Source organism: Phyllobates terribilis, unplaced genomic scaffold (assembly GCF_046119375.1).
Source record: "Phyllobates terribilis strain yellow unplaced genomic scaffold, ASM4611937v1 Scaffold_11__3_contigs__length_659146591, whole genome shotgun sequence".
Classification (NCBI taxonomy): Eukaryota; Metazoa; Chordata; class Amphibia; order Anura; family Dendrobatidae; genus Phyllobates; species Phyllobates terribilis.
Window position 1 is genome coordinate 196163417 of NW_027362771.1, and position 18845 is coordinate 196182261.

Below are 18845 nucleotides of genomic sequence, written 5' to 3' on the forward strand. Positions count from 1 at the left end.
CCAGTGGTTGTAACTGGGTGGCATCAAAAAGAGGAGAGTTTATTCCCTCTATAACCAGGTGTTTCTATTTATCTCAACTGAAGTGCAATAAGATTTATTTGTTACTTCTGCAGTTTTGTCCTTTAATCATATAGAACATGGCAAGACACACACATGTGGACATGAAAGTCAGCTCTTTTTCAGAACAAAAGAAACTATATCGCAAAGTACTACGTAGGAAAGAGTCTATCAAGCTGTTCTAAATTGACAAACACCCCAAAAAAGAATGTCTGTAGATGAGTTTCTAGCTTGGATTTTATCCCTAGTCATGTAGCCAGGCTCATCAAAAGGGTTGGACACTGACTTATAGGGTAACCACTTCTAGGCAGTACTTTGTGAGACAATCTCTTTTGTTCAACATTAGATCTAACTAGCATACTTACACACTTACTGCATTGCCTGTAAGACTTCATACTCAGCTGGTCTCTTATAAGAGACCCAGTACTTTCCCATACATGCAAACTCCAGTAATAAACTGGAATACATTTCTGCTATTATTAATGACACTTTCTGGAGTAAATTATAACGAATGCTGCCTCCGCTAATCTCCCACTTTTCAAAAAAGTGTTAAAGCTGTCATAAAAATGGCAAAATCGCAGCATTTTTATGCACTACAAAATTGTAACTCCTATGCACCTGTTTTCTTTTGTAAATAGTATGATAAATTATTTTTTAATATGATAATCTAATATGATAAATGGATTGCACAATTAATTTAAATGTTGACGTAATAACTATGATTCCTTTAAAAATGCTTCAAAGTAACAATAATTGTACAAACTTGGAGCAAAGTTATAGTGGCTATAGAGGCAAACATAATTTATAGAAAAAAATGTAGAAATATCTCTGTGTCTCTATAAGTTAATAATTTTTCTTTGGTTTACCTTACCTAAATAACCTCTTAACAGAGGCCTCATTCAGACCCCAGTGATTTTTCTTATATGCAAAGGAACATTTTCCAGATCGGACATGTCTCTGTCAGTTTGTGTGGACCAGTCAGTCCACAAAAATAGAGACATTTTATCAGCCTTATGGAATACAATAGAGTTCCATATGAGAAAAACGGTGGTCTGAACGAGGCTCAAGTCCGGTGTTGCGTGGCCTGAAAAGGTTGTGTGACAGCAGCATACATCGGAAGGTAGTTGGTATATTCTAACACTGGCTTTTAAATGAAGTAGATAGCCGAAATGTTGTGTTCACTTCTTGATCACGACGTCTGTCATTTTGTAAAGTTAAGTCACTTTAGTATGGACAGACATTATTAAAGTTGTGTCATTTGAAAAAAAAAAAACTACTGTAAACTGTTGTAAAACTTGTTTTGCATAATTGGATACAGGCAAAATAAAGTGTGAACTTTTTGACAGCACTTACATGTGTGGTTGGGGTGAGCAGCCTGGACTGTTTCCATTGCTGTCAATGTGATCCAGAGAGCCATTGAGGTCTTCATGTACTGCCTGTAGTAAGCCGGTGGATGCATTATTTATCAAACCTGTGTTACTCAGCAAAGGTAAACTGCTTTCTGCCAGAGCAGCCTAATGGGAAACAAGAGACGAAGTGTTAACCATTTTACTGCCTGCCTTTTTTATTTACCAAGATAGATGCTATCTGTAATAAAATCAGTCATCAGTTTTCTGCAGTCTGATCTACCTCTTCATTATGTGTTTGTGCTCCCAAGTCCTTGGTATTCATGAGTTGTGGCTACATCACCCTCTGATGCTGATTGCCAGCTTTCTCCTTATACACAGTATAGAAAGCTGGCAATCAGTGGCGGGAGAGCACGGGTTGGTGTGCAGCTGCTTATCAGTAGGAGAACTCAGAGCTAAGATTTTATGACAACTATTAGGACTCTTTCATCACATGACTGTGTAACACGGCTGAGTGTTATCCGATGTTTTATTGGATAGCACTCAGCCCAATGTTATACTATGGGGAAGTGCTGATCAGCTTTTCGGCATAAGAAAATAATCATAGCATGCTGCGAGTTACTCCAAAAATTGGATGACACTCACCCTTTCAAGTCTATTGGTGCATGAAAAACATCGGACTACACTCAGATGTCATCTGAGTGCAGCTCGATGCACACGCAGAGAGACAAGGGAGAAGATGGAGAAATTACCTTCTCCATCTTCTCCTCACCTGTGCTATGATTCTTTCATCTGAGAGAATCGGATCACACTATGCTAACACTCAGATAAAACTTTGATCAGAGTTTACATATTCGATCCAATTCTCTCGGATGAGGAAATAAACGCTTGTGTGACCCCAGCCTTAGAAGACACCCAGTAAGTGACTCTGGACTCTGGAATCAGGGTCTCTGCTGCTGCTTAATGCGGCCCACAGATTGGGCAGTATAATGCTAGCGGCAGATTCCCTTTAACCTGGTAAGCAATATTATGCAGCTATCTAAATTTCCCCATAAACGTGTACTATTAATTTAGTAGAATATATGGCTGAGTGGAGGTCCTACAACACTGTTACAGTATAAGTCATATTAGTTAGGCAAAAGGAGGAAGGGGATGTGGGGGGATGCAAAAGAGGAAGAAACATTACCCATGTACATTAGATTGCCATTAGATTCTGTCAACCTAAAACTAAAGTATATGACCAGTTGTAGCAGGTAAAGTGTTAACGTTCACCGTACAGTCTGCTATGACATTTCAGACAAGTCATTGTAACATGGCTGGTTATCTAACATAGATTGACTAGTACAGAAAATCACAGTGAGTCTTCTACAAGTCTTCGGTTACATAACTAGGGCAGTTTAGCTCACATATGCATTCTGTTTTGCAGCTCGCTGACAATTTCAATACAAGCAGTGTTCCTCTCACTGTAGAAATCTTTAATCTGTCTACATTACTTAGAATAATGTATGTACAGTCCATGAGCGGAGCACTGCCACAACCAGAATGTTTAATTCACAGAGGAAGAGTCACACGAGCAGTCATTTACTTTGTGGAAATCAGAGTGTTCCAGGACTTGCCACAGGGTGTCCTTCTTGCCACTTCACATCAAAAGCAATAAGCATTAGAGCCAGAGTGGATTCCTCTTTCTAAGCTACACTACTGTATCAGGTGATACTACTGAAGAATACTGCAAACACATCTTCAATAAAGCAAATACATTTTTTGTAATAAAATAAGAAAATTAAAATTCATTGTGTTACCTGTAAACTTGCATTAAGTGCTGCTCCATAGCCAAGGCTGGTAGGTATGTTTTTTACTAATGTTGGACTACTGTAAAAAAAAAAGCACATTCATGGATTACAGTGCAATAAATGCACAAAAAACACACGCAAAAATACAGGTGTATTGCCTAGCTAATAGTTGGTATTACAGGAGACCTAACACCTATTGAACGTTCTTCTGCAAGCGTCCTTTATAAACCTGTGTACACAACGATCACATTACTGCTCCAAGGTGAAAAGATCAATCTGAAGAATCAAAAGAATTAAACACTTACTGATATGTCTACAACTATTAATAATAATTAGATTGTAAACTTATGTGAGCAGAATATACGTCATTCATCTCTGTATAAAAGTTCAATTAGTTATTTCTTCTTGCATATATAACCAGTAAGCATTGAATTTTCAGTACCATCCAAAGTACTAAAATGATGATTATTATTAGTAGTAGTAGTAGTAGTAGTAGTAGTAGTAGTAGTAGTAGTAGTAGTAGTAATATCAGCAGCAGAAGTGGTAGTAATAGTAGATTTGATGTGAAATTTTACTTTATTGTAGGTAATAAAAAATATCCCATTCCTGGTCTCATATAAAATGTATGTAAATATATAGTAATCCATATAGTATAGGTATTTATGCACCAATATCTGATGGAGCAATCCAAGGTACAGTACAATACCATCTGCTACTCTCACAGCTTTTTGTAATTACATTGTCACCAGCATTTATGTCTCTTAGGCCACGTTCTCACGGTCAGTATTTGGTCAGTATTTTACATCAGTATTTGTAAGCCAAAACCAGGAGTGGAGCAATCAGAGGAAAAGTATAATAGAAACACATGCACCACTTTTTCATTTTTCCCACTCCTGGTTTTGGCTTACAAATACTGATGTAAAATACAGTGCCTACAAGTAGTATTCAACCCCCTGCAGATTTAGCTGGTTGACACATGCGGAATTAACTTGGCATTGTGACATTTGTACTGTAGATCAGCCTGGAAGTGGGAAATGCACTGCAGCAAATATTGTGTTTTTTTTTTTTTTTTTTTTTTTAAAACGTTAAAAGTTAATTCAGAGTGTCATTTATTATTCAACCCCTCAAACCACAAGAATTCTGTTTGGTCCCCCTGAAGTATTAAGAAGTAGTTCAGGCACCAAGAATAATGAGCTTCACATGTGTGGATTAAAGATCTCTTTTGCCAGCCTTTTCAGACTATTTAAGACCCTCCACAAACTTGTGAACAGCACTCAGACATGGTCAACATGGGAAAGACAAAGGAGCATTCCAAGGCCATCAGAGACAAGATCGTGGAGGGTCACAAGGCTGGCAAGGGGTACAAAACCCTTTCCAAGGAGTTGGGCCTACCTGTCTCCACTGTTGGGAGCATCATCCATAAGTGGAAGGCTTATGGAACTACTGTTAGCCTTCCGCGGCCTGGACAGCCTTTGAAAGTGTCCTCCCGTGCCAAGGCCAGGCTTGTCCGAAGAGTCAAGGCTAACCCAAGGACAACAAGGAAGGAGCTCCGGGAAGATCTCATGGCAGTGGGGACATTGGTTTCAGTCAATACCATAAGTAACGTACTCCACCACAATGGTCTCCGTTCCAGACGAGCCCGTAAGGTACCTTTACCATCAAAGCGTCATGTCAAGGCTCGTCTACAGTTTGCTCATGATCACTTGGAGGACTCTGAGACAGACTGGTTCAAGATTCTATGGTCTAATGAGACCAAGATCGAGATCTTTGGTGCCAACCATTCATGTGACGTTTGGAGACTGGATGGCACTGCATACGACCCCAAGAATACCATCCCTACAGTCAAGCATGGTGGTGGCAGCATCATGCTGTGGGGCTGTTTCTCAGCCAAGGGGCCTGGCCATCTGGTCCGCATCCATGGGAAGATGGATAGCACGGCCTACCTGGAGATTTTGGCCAAGAACCTCCGCTCCTCCATCAAGGATCTTAAGATGGGTCATAATTTCATCTTCCAACAAGACAACGACCCAAAGCACACAGCCAAGAAAACCAAGGCCTGGTTCAAGAGGGAAAAAGTCAAGGTGTTGGAGTGGCCTAGTCAGTCTCCTGACCTTAACCCAATTGAAAACTTGTGGAAGGAGCTCAAGAATAAAGTCCACATGAGACACCCAAAGAACTTAGATAACTTGGAGAAGATCTGCATGGAGGAGTGGGCCAAGATAACTCCACAGACCTGTGCCGGCCTGATCAGGTCTTATAAAAGACGATTATTAGCTGTAATTGCAAACAAGGGTTATTCTACAAAATATTAAACATAGGGGTTGTATAATAATTGACCCACGCTTTTATGTTTAAAATGTAATAAAATTCAACTGAGCAACATAACTTTTTGGTTTGTAAGATTTATGCTTCTGTTCATAAAACCTACTCTCGTTTGCAGTTTGAAGGCTCTAACTTATTTGCATCTTATCAAACCAGCTAAATCTGCAGGGGGTTGAATACCACTTGTAGGCACTGTACCTACCAAATACTGAACGTGTGAATGTGACCTTAGGCTACGTTTCCACAATGAGTATTTGGTGAGTATTTGATGTTGTAGATTTTCTGTAGCATTTCTGCACCTATTAGGTAAATTAGTATACTTGCGTTTTTTTCGTCGCATTTTAAGCATTTTTTTACATGCATTTTTATCTAGTTTTTGAAGCTGCGTTTATGTCTCTTGTTCGTATGTCATGTTTAAATACAGAGGCTTTGTTTTTGAAACTTCCTGGTATTTGGCTTTGACAAAACCTTATTGCTACAATTCTAATTCAATCAGGAAAATCTGCTCATAAAACTCAGCGTACTCACAAGAGAAATTGACATGTTGTGGAATTCAAAAATGTACCGCAGCGTAAAAAAAAGTATTGTGGGTATGAGATTTCTCTAAATTCCATCCACTTTGTGGGAACTGTAAGACGCTGCGTTTTTTGTGCTGGGAAAATTCAAATGATCAAAAACTCATTGTGGGAACTTAAAGGGGTATTCTCATCTCCAAGATCTTATCCCAATATGCCGTAGGTGTAATAATAATAATATTAGCAAATACCTCCAATTAGAAATGTAGTACAGTTTTTCAGATTTGCTTTGTCTCTTTCCTCATGTGCAGGCATTGCAGAACCTTAGGAATCCATGGTTACGACCACTGATATAGGGATAGTTAGTTAGCTTGTGGTTGTAACCATGGATATCAAAGGTCCTGCAATGTCTGCACAGGAGGAAAGAGAGATAGCGAATCAGAAAAACTATACTACATTTCTAATTGGAGGTATTTGCTAATATTATTATTATCACACCTACCACATATAGGGATAGGATCTTGGAGATGGGACTACCTTTTTAACCTTACACTATGCTTTCACACTGAATTTGTGGTGAGTTTTTGATGTTGCAGATTTTCTGTACCTATTTTGTAAATTAAGCTACTTCCATGTTTTCATTGCGTTTTTCAGTGAGTTTACATGAGTTCTAATTGCATTTTTTTTGTCTCTTTTTGGTGTGTCATGTTTTAAATAAAGCTTTGTTTTTGATAATACCTGATATTTGAGTCTGACTTTATTGATACAGTCATGTACGGATTACATGCATTTTTGATGCTTTTCCACATTGGAAATACACTAAAAATGCATCTGCATTTTTTACCTGCAGATTTTCCGCATCTAATGCAAGTCTATGGAAAAATCTGCACATGAAACTCAGCATAGCAGTAAGAAAAATTGACATGTCACAGATTTCAAATACGCACCGAAGCTCAGTTTACGCAGATCAAAAAAAGCACAGTGGGCATGAGATTTCTTTTTTTGCACAGCATCATGGGAACTTTAGCTTATTGGGCCTTTCTATGGAAAACAAAATCAAATATTGTACCTATGTCTGCTGAAATATCTGAAGTTCTTCTAATGGAAAATACATCTGTTAAATAGTGGGTAAAGGATCGTTTAAGGACACATCCACCCTGTATACAAGTGTTCACTTGTATGTACTGTATGTGTTTTAGCAGATCTATTGCCTACCTTTATGAGGTGTGTATACCTTTAACATCTGTGTGTAGTTAGACTGTACATTGTACACAGCAGACATGCAGCGACCTACCCAGGTATGACAATGTGCTTGCTGTATTAGTCATTTTATGTCTGCAGACAATTCATCACTTTTAAGGCCAATAGCCAAGCTATAGATGTGAGGAGATGGCACTTAATAAAGCAATACTTCGGTGAACAGAAAATAGCTTTCACTGTGTACTTATTTAAAGTGCACCTGACATGAGAGATCTCAGCAAGAGTCAACTATCTTAACTCTTTATGGGCATCACAACTTCAAATGTTGCTAAGGGCCCAGAGGATGATAGGTCTTATTGTTCTCTAAGCACTGGTGCACTTTGCATCTACATACATATTCCCACATTGTCTTGGCTGAGATGTCTGTGCTATAGGGATCAACAATCCCTATCAAATTCCCTTTTCATTGAATGTATAAAAGATCACAGACACAAATGTTACAAAGTACATAGGATTTTAAATCCAAGGATATAATAGATAACATCATTTACCAATATATGAAAATATAATGGAAATGACATTAAATATTACTAGAAAGAGGGAGATATCTTTTCCAAGTCCTCTATCCATCTAAATGAAAAGATGTTTTCTACTTGCATTGCAAATTTTATTGGGGGCTAAAATAAATGTAAAAAATATATATTCTGTGGATAATAACATGCAAAGTGACAGTCTGTGTGTCAGGCTATACATTAAGGCTATGTGCCCATGATGCACAAATGCTCCGGATTTTTCCTGAGCGTTTCTGCATCTCCCTGGCAGAAAAAACGCATGCGGATTGTACATGCGGATTGTACATGCGTTTTTCCTGCCAGGGACAAGCGGAAGTGAAGCATTCTTCACATGCATTTCCGCATGTGGGTTGTCAAGCGCTTTCCAAGCGATTTTAGCATCACTTGGAAAGTGCTTGTCAACTTGGTCACACTATATAAATCCATGCAACAGGCATGGATTTATATAGTGTGACTGAAAGAATGGTAAAAAATAAAAAATATATACTTGCCGGCAGCTCGCGGTACACTGAAAAGACCTGTCGACATCAGTGGTCGCGTGACCCGTCACATGACTAAATGACGTCATAGCAGGTCCTTGAGTCCACTACGATCTGCCGGCAAGCAAGGACAAAGACACCGGAGGCCATCAGAAGGTAAGTATAATGTTTATTTTTTATTTTATTCTTTTTTTTTTACAGGTACTATGGTACCCGGGTCTGGAGAAGAGTCTCCTCTTCTCCAGAACCGGGTACCATCCGCACATTGAAACGCATGTAATCCACATATACAGATTCAGTGATGCGGATTACATGCGTTCCAATGCAAGTCAATGGTGGCGAAAACGCAGCTCTTCCGCAAACTAATTGGTAGTGCTGCGTTTTTTTCTGCATTGATAATTCGCAGCGGAAATTTCCGCAGCATGTGCACAGCACATGCGGATTATCATTGGGGACCATGGCAGACCTTCTACCAAGTGTTTTTTAAGCGTTTCTGCAGCGGACTTGCCGCTGCGGAAACGCTTAAAAAACGCATCGTGGGCACACAGCCTAAGGGTGTATTCACATGTTTAGTATTTGCAGCAAGCTTTCTACTGTTAAGCCCCAGTCAGACTAAGCGAGATCGCTAGCGAGATCGCTGCTGAGTCACAAGTTTTGTGACGCAACAGCGACCTCAGTAGCGATCTCGCTACGTTTGACACGTAGCAGCGACCAGGCCCCTGCTGTGAGATCGCTGGTCGTGTCGAAATGGCCTGGAACATTTTTTGATCGTTGAGGTTCCGCTGGGTAGCATGCATCGGTGTGTTTGACACCTTACCAACGACCTCGTTGGCAACTCAGAACTGAGAAGTCGTCCCTCATCGAGGTCTGAATCGTCAGACTAGCTGCTATGTGACAGGGTCCCAGCGACCGTCGACATCGTTAAACTGGTCGCTACGGGTCGCCGTATCGTTGCTGCGTCATTGGGAAGTTCTGACTGTTTGACATCTCACCAGCGACCATATAGCGACGTAACAACGATCCCTGCCAGGTCGTATCGTTGTCGGGATCGCTGTAGCGTCGCTAAGTGTGACGGTACCTTAAGGTCACGGCCCCTTATCAGTATTTGGTCAGTATTCGGTCAGTTTTTTTTCTCAGGAGTGAGATTCACAACCAGGTGAGGAACAATCAGAGAAAAGGTATAATAGAAACAAGTCACCAATTCTGCATTTATCACCCACTCCTGGTTTTGGCTCCCACTCCTGAGAAAAAATACTAACCAAATACTGACCAAATACTGATAGTGGGGACATGGCCTAAAAAACAGAGTGTTGGCAGGAAAATCGCTGGCTAAAATATGCGCATTTTTTATGCATTTTTAGCAGCCTTTTTTCACTATTCACTTGAATGGGTGAACAATGCAGCAAAAATAACATAGTAATATAGTAATATAGTTTTTAAGGTTGAAGGAAGACTGAATCCATCTAGTTCAACCCATAGCCTAACATGTTGATCCAGAGGAAGGTAAAAAAAAAAACATGTGGCAAATAGAGATGAGCGTTGTTCTACTCGAACTGTTCGCCAATCTCAAATTCGAGCTGTTTTGGGCGGTGTTCGAGCCGGTCGGCGAACACGAACAATTTGAGAAAAATTCGGCTGTTCGAGGTTATGTTCGATAACTGTTCGTGCACCAAAATCATAACTGGATTTTTTCTCAGTAATGATGAAAATTAATGTTAATACGCAGTTTGAGTGTACAGCGGGGCGGGGGGAGGGGCAGGGGATGGATCTCTGCAGGAACAATGAAGATCTCCATTTTTTTTTCTCTTTCCCGCATTTGCAGTGGGGAGGTGCAATCTGTCAGCCTATCAGCAGCGCACACACGGAGCGAAGTGCTTTTTTTCACACAAGCAAGGGCATGTGTGATTGGCAGTGTATGTCACATGTCCTTGCCCTATAAAACCAAGCCATTTTCCCCGTCGCCACCATTTTCTCACTGCTGCAGCTGCGTGTTAGACGGCACCGCTGTTGCTGTGTGCGCTATACCTTGTTAATTTCAAGCCAATTTTCGCACAAATATACAGATAGCTTGGGAGTAGGGAATAGTTGTGATTGCAGTCCTTTTAAGGGCTAGGTTACAGCATTTCCTACGACTTTTATCAGGCAGGTCTGTGCTCTTAAATAGATAGATTGTGGGAGTAAAGACTAATTGTAATTGGAGTCCTTTTCAGGACTAGGTTACATCAGTTCCTATCAGTTTTTGCCAGGCAGGTCTGTGCCAGTGCTGTGCAAGTTTTTTTCACAGCATTTGGCTGAATCTAGCAAAGCTAATCCTTTTTGGCCTATTGCAGAGTGTGTTAGTCAGTGGAGTAGCCTATCTGTGTTGCAAGATATACCACCTGTGTATAGAATACCAATTTTTTTACTGCACCTAGTGAAGTAAAATCTTTTGGGCATAGCATCATTCTATTAGTCCATCTATACTGACCTCCATCAGGTTGCAAACTGAATATAATTTTTTTCTGCATCTAGCTCTGAAAAAATATTTGGGCTTCTAGCAGTGTGTGGGACTTGGTCTATTAGTCCATCTATACTGACCTCCATCAGGTTGCAAATTAAAAATAATTTTTTTCTTCATTTAGCGCTGAAAAAATATTTGGGCTTCTAGCAGTGTGTGGGACTTGTTCTATTAGTCCTTCTATACTGACCTCCAGCAGGTTGCAAATTGAATATAATTTTTTTCTGCATCTAGCTCTGAAATAATATTTGGGCTTCTAGCGGTGTGTGGGACTTGGTCTATTAGTCCATCTATACTGACCTCCATCAGGTTGCAAATTAAAAATAATTTTTTTCTGCATCTAGCTCTGAAAAAATATTTGGGCTTCTAGCAGTGTGTGGGACTTGGTCTATTAGTCCATCTATACTGACCTCCATCAGGTTGCAAATTAAAAATAATTTTTTTCTTCATTTATCTCTGAAAAAATATTTGGGCTTCTAGCAGCGTGTGGGACTTGTTCTATTAGTCCATCTATACTGACCTCCATCAGGTTGCAAATTAAAAATAATTTTTTTCTGCATCTAGCTCTGAAAAAATATTTGGGCTTCTAGCAGTGTGTGGGACTTGGTCTATTAGTCCATCAATACTGACCTCCATCAGGTTGCAAATTAAAAATAATTTTTTTCTGCATCTAGCTCTGAAAAAATATTTGGGCTTCTAGCAGTGTGTGGGACTTGGAGGTCAGTATAGATGGACTAATAGACCAAGTCCCACACACTGCTAGAAGCCCAAATATTTTTTCAGAGCTAGATGCAGAAAAAAATTATTTTTAATTTGCAACCTGATGGAGGTCAGTATTGATGGACTAATAGACCAAGTCCCACACACTGCTAGAAGCCCAAATATTTTTTCAGAGCTAGATGCAGAAAATTTTTTTATTCAATTTGCAACCTGATGGAGGTCAGTATAGATGGACTAATAGACCATCAGGTTGCAAATTGAATAAAAAAATTTTCTGCATCTAGCTCTGAAAAAATATTTGGGCTTCTAGCGGTGTGTGGGACTTGGTCTATTAGTCCATCTATACTGACCTCCATCAGGTTGCAAATTAAAAATAATTTTTTTCTGCATCTAACCCAGTCAATAGTTTTGGCCTAATACCACAGTTTGGCCACTCAGCTCTGCTCGGTTACCATCCATTGTTTTTTTGTGCAAACAACTCCAGAGTTGTGAATTAGTTAACCACCAAAATGAGTGGAAAAAGACCTGCTGCTGGTGGAAAGGGGAATAGGCGTGTTGGGAAGGGGAAAAAAGGTTGTGTCCGTGGGGTAGGTGCAGAAGAAAGACCATCTTCCAGCCAAACTAAAATGTCTACTTCTTTTAGCGGACAATGTGATAAGATCCCTTTCTTACGGCCACGCCAATCGCTACAAATTCCAGATGAGGCACAAAAACAGCAGGTGCTTCAACGGATATCAAGTGCTCCTTTAAGTGGGCTCTCCTCCACATCAACTTCAACATCACAAATACTCCAGTCCTCAAAGGTGTCACCCAAATCGCACTTGCTTCCTCACAGCTCCCAAATCTCCAGCTGCCCGTCTGAGTATGAGGTAGAACAGATGGTTGAGTCTGCAGAGCTGTTTACTCATACTATAGCCTGGGAATCAGAGGTCGACTCCAGCGCTTCTGTGAATCCAGACGAGAAAATGATCTGCACTGATGCCCAGAATCTTTATGAGTCGGATCCAGGACCAGACGCAGAAGGTTCTGACCATAATGTAGACCCTCATTCCCAAACTGTAACTCCTGTTGGTGGAGACAATGAGGAAGACGATGATAAGACTCAAATACCTGATTGGAGCGACAACTTTAGTTTTTGGTCAGGGCAGGAACAGGTTGGCTCTGAGGACGACGGGTGTGATAACGCACAGGGTGATGATGATGAGGTCGGAGATCCCACTTACTGTCAACCCACAGTCAGCCAAGAGATGAGGTCAGCAGAGGAGGTGGAGGAAGATGCTAGTGACGACGAGGTCAGGTTGCGCCTTCCTGGACAGAGACTTAGTACTGGAAGCACGTCAACAACTGCATCCTCAAACACAACTCTGCCTCTCACCACAAGTCGTGGTGGCTCTTCAGGTCGCATGGGTGCTAAGCCTTGCATAGCCTGGGCATTTTTTCAGATCGATAAAGATGACCCAACTCGTGTTATCTGTAACATTTGTCAGCAAAAGCTAAGTAGAGGCCAAAAAATACATAGTTTGAGTACTTCATGCATGAACCGGCACATGGACATGAAGCATAAGTTGCAGTGGGAAGCTCAGTGTGCTACAATGCGGTCTAGCCGGCCGGGCCAACCACCGTCTGCCATATCTTGTGCATCCGCGGCCTCTTCATCCTCTGTGACTGGGGGGACAGCAGTCACACCTGTTTTGGGGCGCAGACCTGCCACCTCTTTACCCGCAACAGCCAGCGTGATTGGCAGGTCATTTTCTTTGGAGGTGGTAACACCAGCTGGTCTTGAGCGCTGTCCGACATCGATAGCACCACCTTTGGATCAAGGCAACCTAACATGTCCGCCTGCATCTTCCTCACAGACCGGCAGTTTGCCGGGGACACCCTTATCAACCCCGTCTAAGCACAATAGCCAGCCCTCGGTCCCTCAGATGTGGACAAGTAAAAGACCATTTCCTCCTAGCCATGAGAAAGCTAAGAGGTTGAATTTCACCATCTGCAAGCTCTTGGCTACAGAAATGCTGCCTTTCCGCCTGGTGGACACAGAGGATTTTCGAGACCTTATGTCCGTCGCAGTGCCCCAGTACCAGATGCCCAGTCGGCACTACTTCTCAAAGAAAGGTGTGCCTGCGCTCCACCAGCATGTCGCACACAACATCACCGCTTCTTTGAGAAACTCTGTGTGTGACAGGGTGCATTTCACCAGAGACACTTGGACGAGTAGGCATGGACAGGGGCGTTACATGTCGCTGACTGGGCACTGGGTAACTATGGTGACAGCAGGACAAGGGGCTGCTGTCCAAGTCTTGCCGTCCCCACGAGTTGTGCGTCAATCCTCTTTATGTCATTTTTCCTCCACTGCTTCTGCCTCCTCAACCTCCTCTCGGTCTTCCACCTGCACCCAAAGCCTGTCTGGTCATGCCACAAGCTTTCTAACTGCGCAGAAGGGATCCTGCACACCTCCTTACTATGCTGGCAGTAGGGCTCAACGTCATCAGGCGGTTTTTACATTGAAATGTCTGGGAAATGTGAGTCACACAGCTGAGGAGTTGTGGTCAGCTCTGGAGAACCAATTTCATGAATGGTTGTCTCCACTGGACCTGAAACCAGGGAAGGCCGTGTGCGACAATGCTGCAAACCTGGGTGCGGCCCTTCGCCGGGGCAATGTCACACACGTGCCTTGTATGGCTCACGTGTTGAACCTGGTTGTCCAGCAATTTTTAGCCCACTATCCCAGACTAGATGGCCTTCTGCAGAGGGCACGGTCGCTGTGTGCTCACTTCCGCCGTTCGCATCCCGCAGCTCAGCGACTTACATCTCTACAGAAGTCGTTGGGCCTGCCACTTCACCGGCTAAAATGCGATGTGCCTACCCGGTGGAATTCAACTCTGCACATGTTGCAGCGACTGTGGCAGCACCGACAAGCCCTGGTGCAATACGTTCTGACGTATAGCCTGGGCCAACGAGATTCAGAGGTGGGGCAAATCACGCTGGAGGAGTGGTCTCAGATCAGGGACCTATGCACCCTTCTGCACAGTTTTGAAATGGCGACGAAGATGTTTAGTGCTGACGATGCCATTATCAGCATGACTATTCCGGTGATTTACATGCTGGAGCACATGTTAAACAGAATTCGGAGTCAGGTGGTGGCACAAGAGGAGGTGGAGGAAGTAGAGGAGGAGGAGTTGTATGCGGAAGGGCTAACATCTGCAAGGTCCAGACGGTCGGCAGCACCAGGGCGGCAGGCATGTGAGGGTGGGGGAGATGATTTTACCAGGGCGCATGGTAGCAGCCAAACTAGTGAGGAAGGTGCAGGAGCCCAGGAAGAAGTGGAGGACGAACTGATGGAAGACTCATCAGATGAGGGAGACCTTGATCACATTTCTGTTGTGCGAGGTTGGGGGGAGAGGACAGAGGAAGAAAGCATGATTGTTACCTCGCCACCAACACAACAGGGACTTGGTGCTCCTGGATGCGCAACACACATGAGTGCCTTCTTGCTGCACTACCTGCAACATGACCCTCGAATTGTGAGAATTAGAAATAATCCTGACTACTGGGTTGCCACACTGTTAGATCCCCGGTGTGATGAAAGCCGGCCGGTGGGTGCAGCTCTCTGGCGCCCCCTTACCTCTCAGGTCAGTCAAGGTACTGCACCTAGAGAAAGTAGTGCCAGGAAGCTGCAACCAGCGCAGGGAACACGGTAGTGTGTTATCCCTTCAACGTCACTAAACCGTAACGTCACTACACAGCACAACTCGCTAGCGCCCTCTTAGCCTTAGGTCAGTCAAGGAACTGCACCTAGGATAAGCGGTCGCCAGGGAGACTGTCCTGTAACCTACTGGGTATCGGGGCCCTCTGTAGTGAGGGCGGTATATATATCTTCCTTGGCCGCGCCAGGAATATATATATCTGAACCTCCGACCGTCACTACCAGCCTTCCCCAATCCCCAGTTGGTATGCTGCCACCAGTCCCTATTTTAGATATACGCCCAGTCCGTGAATGGGCCTATATCTAAAATAGGGACTGGTGGCAGCATACCAACTGGGGATTGGGGAAGGCTGGTAGTGACGGTCGGAGGTTCAGATATATATATTCCTGGCGCGGCCAAGGAAGATATATATACCGCCCTCACTACAGAGGGCCCCGATACCCAGTAGGTTACAGGACAGTCTCCCTGGCGACCGCTTATCCTAGGTGCAGTTCCTTGACTGACCTAAGGCTAAGAGGGCGCTAGCGAGTTGTGCTGTGTAGTGACGTTACGGTTTAGTGACGTTGAAGGGATAACACACTACCGTGTTCCCTGCGCTGGTTGCAGCTTCCTGGCACTACTTTCTCTAGGTGCAGTACCTTGACTGACCTGAGAGGTAAGGGGGCGCCAGAGAGCTGCACCCACCGGCCGGCTTTCATCACATTGGTGGCAGAGCGGTGGGATTGCAGAATAATAGTGTTGTGGGACCCCTACTCCCAGGCACTAAAGACTGCCAGTGGTAACTTCCACTGCTGGAGTCTTAAGGTCAGCCCAACGTTAGACGGTCAGGCTAAAAGTATAACAAGGTGTGTGCAAACTCAGGGTTGCAGCGGTGTCGGTTACCAAGATGGCAGACGGCACCAGGAGCAAGACCCTGCAAGAGGCTAATGCTACGGTCCGTGTGGCAGGAGGGGAGGACATTGTTACTCATGGCGAGGAGGAGTCCAGCCCGGGCACCTCAGGGAGCCAGTCCCCAGTATACGGTCCCGCAGTGGGCTGCCCACCACCTACCCAGCCCAGCCTGTCCAGATCACAAGCCCTTTTACAAGCGGCTATGGCAAGTCTCCAGTCTCATGGCGATGCCGTCTACAAAACCCTCCTGGCAGCATCAGAGAAGGCAGCGGAGGAGGAGCGTGCAGAGCGGGCTGCGGAGCGGGCTGCGGAGCGGGCTGCGGAGCGTGAAGCTGCAGAGCGCCGGGAGGTTGCGGAGCGTGCAGAGCGAGCTGCGGAGCGCCAGCACCAACTGGACCTGGCCCAGCGGGGGCTTCCGCTAGAGCAACCAACCCATCAGGAGACCAAGTCGTCCAAAGTCCGAGCTGAGGACTTCCCTCTACTGGAGAAGGATGGGGACCTGGACTCCTTTCTGGTGGCATTTGAACGGACCTGTCTTCAGCACCATCTGGCCCGGGATCAGTGGGCCAGATACCTGACCCCCCGTTTGAGGGGTAAGTCCCTGGATGCCTTGGGGGACTTACCTGCCGGGGAGGTACAGAACTACGACTGCATCAAGCGGGCCCTGATCCGGCAGTACAACCTCACTCCCGAGTCGTACCGCCAGAAGTTCCGGAGCCTGCTGCGTGGCCCCAAGGACACCTGGACCGATCATATGCGGGCGCTGTTGAGAGCCGCAGAGCACTGGACCTCGGGTCTAGCGCTTACTACCCGCCAGGAGGTCCAGGAACTGTTCGTCACGGAGCAGTTCTTGTGGAACTGCCCAGAGGACCTCCGACAGTTCCTCCGTGACCGAAAACCAACAGGGGCTTCTGCTACAGCCGCCCTGGCAGACGAGTATGCCAATAACAGGGCGCCTGAGCTGAAGAAGTCTGCCAGCAGCACCTGGAGAGGGGGTAAGCCCAGTCATGCCCCTGTTTCCCCGGCCCCTAGAACACAAGGGGTGTATCCCCCTGTTGCCCTCTCCAGGCAAGGACCAGACGTAAGACGTTGTCATCTATGCAACAAACCAGGACACTTTAGGGCTGAGTGTCCCCAGCGCCAAAAGACCCCATCCCATTCCCAGAGAGCGCCCAATGTTTTGTGTGTGGGAGGGGGTGGTGGTAGGTCCCTGGACAACATCCAACCCGTCACCATAGGCCGTTCTGCGGTCATGGGACTGCGGGACACGGGCGCTGAACGAACACTGGTACGGCCTGAGGTGGTGTCCCCCCAGGACTTGGTACCAGGAAAGACTCTTTCCGTCTCCGGGGTTGGAGGCGTGGAGCCGGCACTTCCCGTTGCCATGGTGTATTTGGACTGGGGTGCCGGAAGGGGGATGCGGGAGGTGGGAGTAACGCCAAATATTCCCGCAAATGTTTTATTAGGGACCGACTTGGGGCGTCTAGTATCGCAGTATGTACCCTCTGAACCCCCAAGTTCGGCCCCCCAAGAGTGTATTGATTTGTCTGCTGCTAATGCCAACCATGTTGTATGTAGTGTGCGTCCTGCTGAGGAGGAGGGAGTGAAACCTGAGGGTAACACCTGCACAGACACAACACAAACAGGGTTAGTGAAAGCAGGTGGGGAGTGTGGGGATGCCCGCAGAGGTGCTCAGCCGGCGTGCCGTGACCTCTTGTCCTCCGGTGAGGGAGGGGGCGGGCAGGATTCTGTAGAGGGAAGCTCAGGGATGGAGAGGGGGGCAGCTACCGGCAGTGTAGGGCTCCCAGGGGTATCCAGGCTGCTGAGTATAGGCCCACTGCAGGGGGAGGAACAGGCCATGGGGGGTGGGGGTGTCCCAAGAGAGGAGCCGCCAGGTAAGACCCCAGGGCAGGAGTTCCCCACATCCGAGATGTCCAAAGGCCTAGGAAGCCTGCCTGATCGGGCGGCTTGGTCAGAAACAGAGGGGAAGCGGGCACTACCCACGGTCACAGCGGTCATAGCCGCTGTCACCAGGAGTGGGAGCGCCGGAGCCCAAGGAGCCTTGCAGAGGTCCGACGGCTTCCCCACTTCTGACCAAGTGTCTGCCGGGTCAGACAGCGGCCAGGTGACATGCCCGGAGGGGCTGACGGAGGATGTGGCAGTTTCGTCGATTCTGGCCACATCAAGTCAGGAATTTCAGGCTGCGTTGGAAGCAGACGACAGCCTGAAAGCTCTCAAGGAACAGGCGGCACAGCCTCCCATGGAGTCAGACTGCGAGCGTGTGGTCTGGGACCAGGGACGGCTGTACCGGGTAACGGTCCAGCAGGGTTCACCGGAGGCGTGGCCCAGGGACCGACAGTTAGTGGTACCCTATCCGTTCAGGGCGGAATTGTTGCGGATCGCACACGAGATTCCGATGGCCGGACACCTAGGGATCGCTAAAACCAAGGCCAGGATAGCTCAGCATTTCTACTGGCCTGGGATGGGAGCCGCGGTGGGTGCCTACTGCCGTTCGTGTGACACCTGTCAGAGGGTGGGGAAGGCGGGGCCGCGCCCCAAAGCCCCACTGGTAACTCTGCCAATCATCGAAGAGCCTTTCTCGAGGGTCGCTGTGGATCTTATTGGACCTCTGTCCACTCCCAGCCACTCCGGGAAATGCTTCATACTCACAGTAGTGGACTATGCCACCCGGTACCCGGAAGCGGTAGCTTTGTCGTCCATTCGGGCCGACAAGGTGGCTACCGCCTTA

At 45.6% G+C, this 18845-nt stretch overlaps 1 protein-coding gene across 17 annotated transcripts in view; it reads right to left on the reverse strand.

Annotated features, from left to right (window-relative positions):
• FOXP2 (forkhead box P2) overlaps positions 1–18845 on the reverse strand; it is a 314333-nt gene that overhangs the window by 52173 nt on the left and 243315 nt on the right. For all 17 annotated transcript variants that reach the window (XM_073651932.1, XM_073651943.1, XM_073651942.1 and 14 more), the window contains 2 exons: positions 3203–3272; positions 1411–1571 (listed from right to left, as the gene is read on the reverse strand). In XM_073651932.1, coding sequence (XP_073508033.1) covers positions 1411–1571; positions 3203–3272 — 231 coding nt within the window. The remainder of the gene's footprint in view (positions 1–1410; positions 1572–3202; positions 3273–18845) is intronic.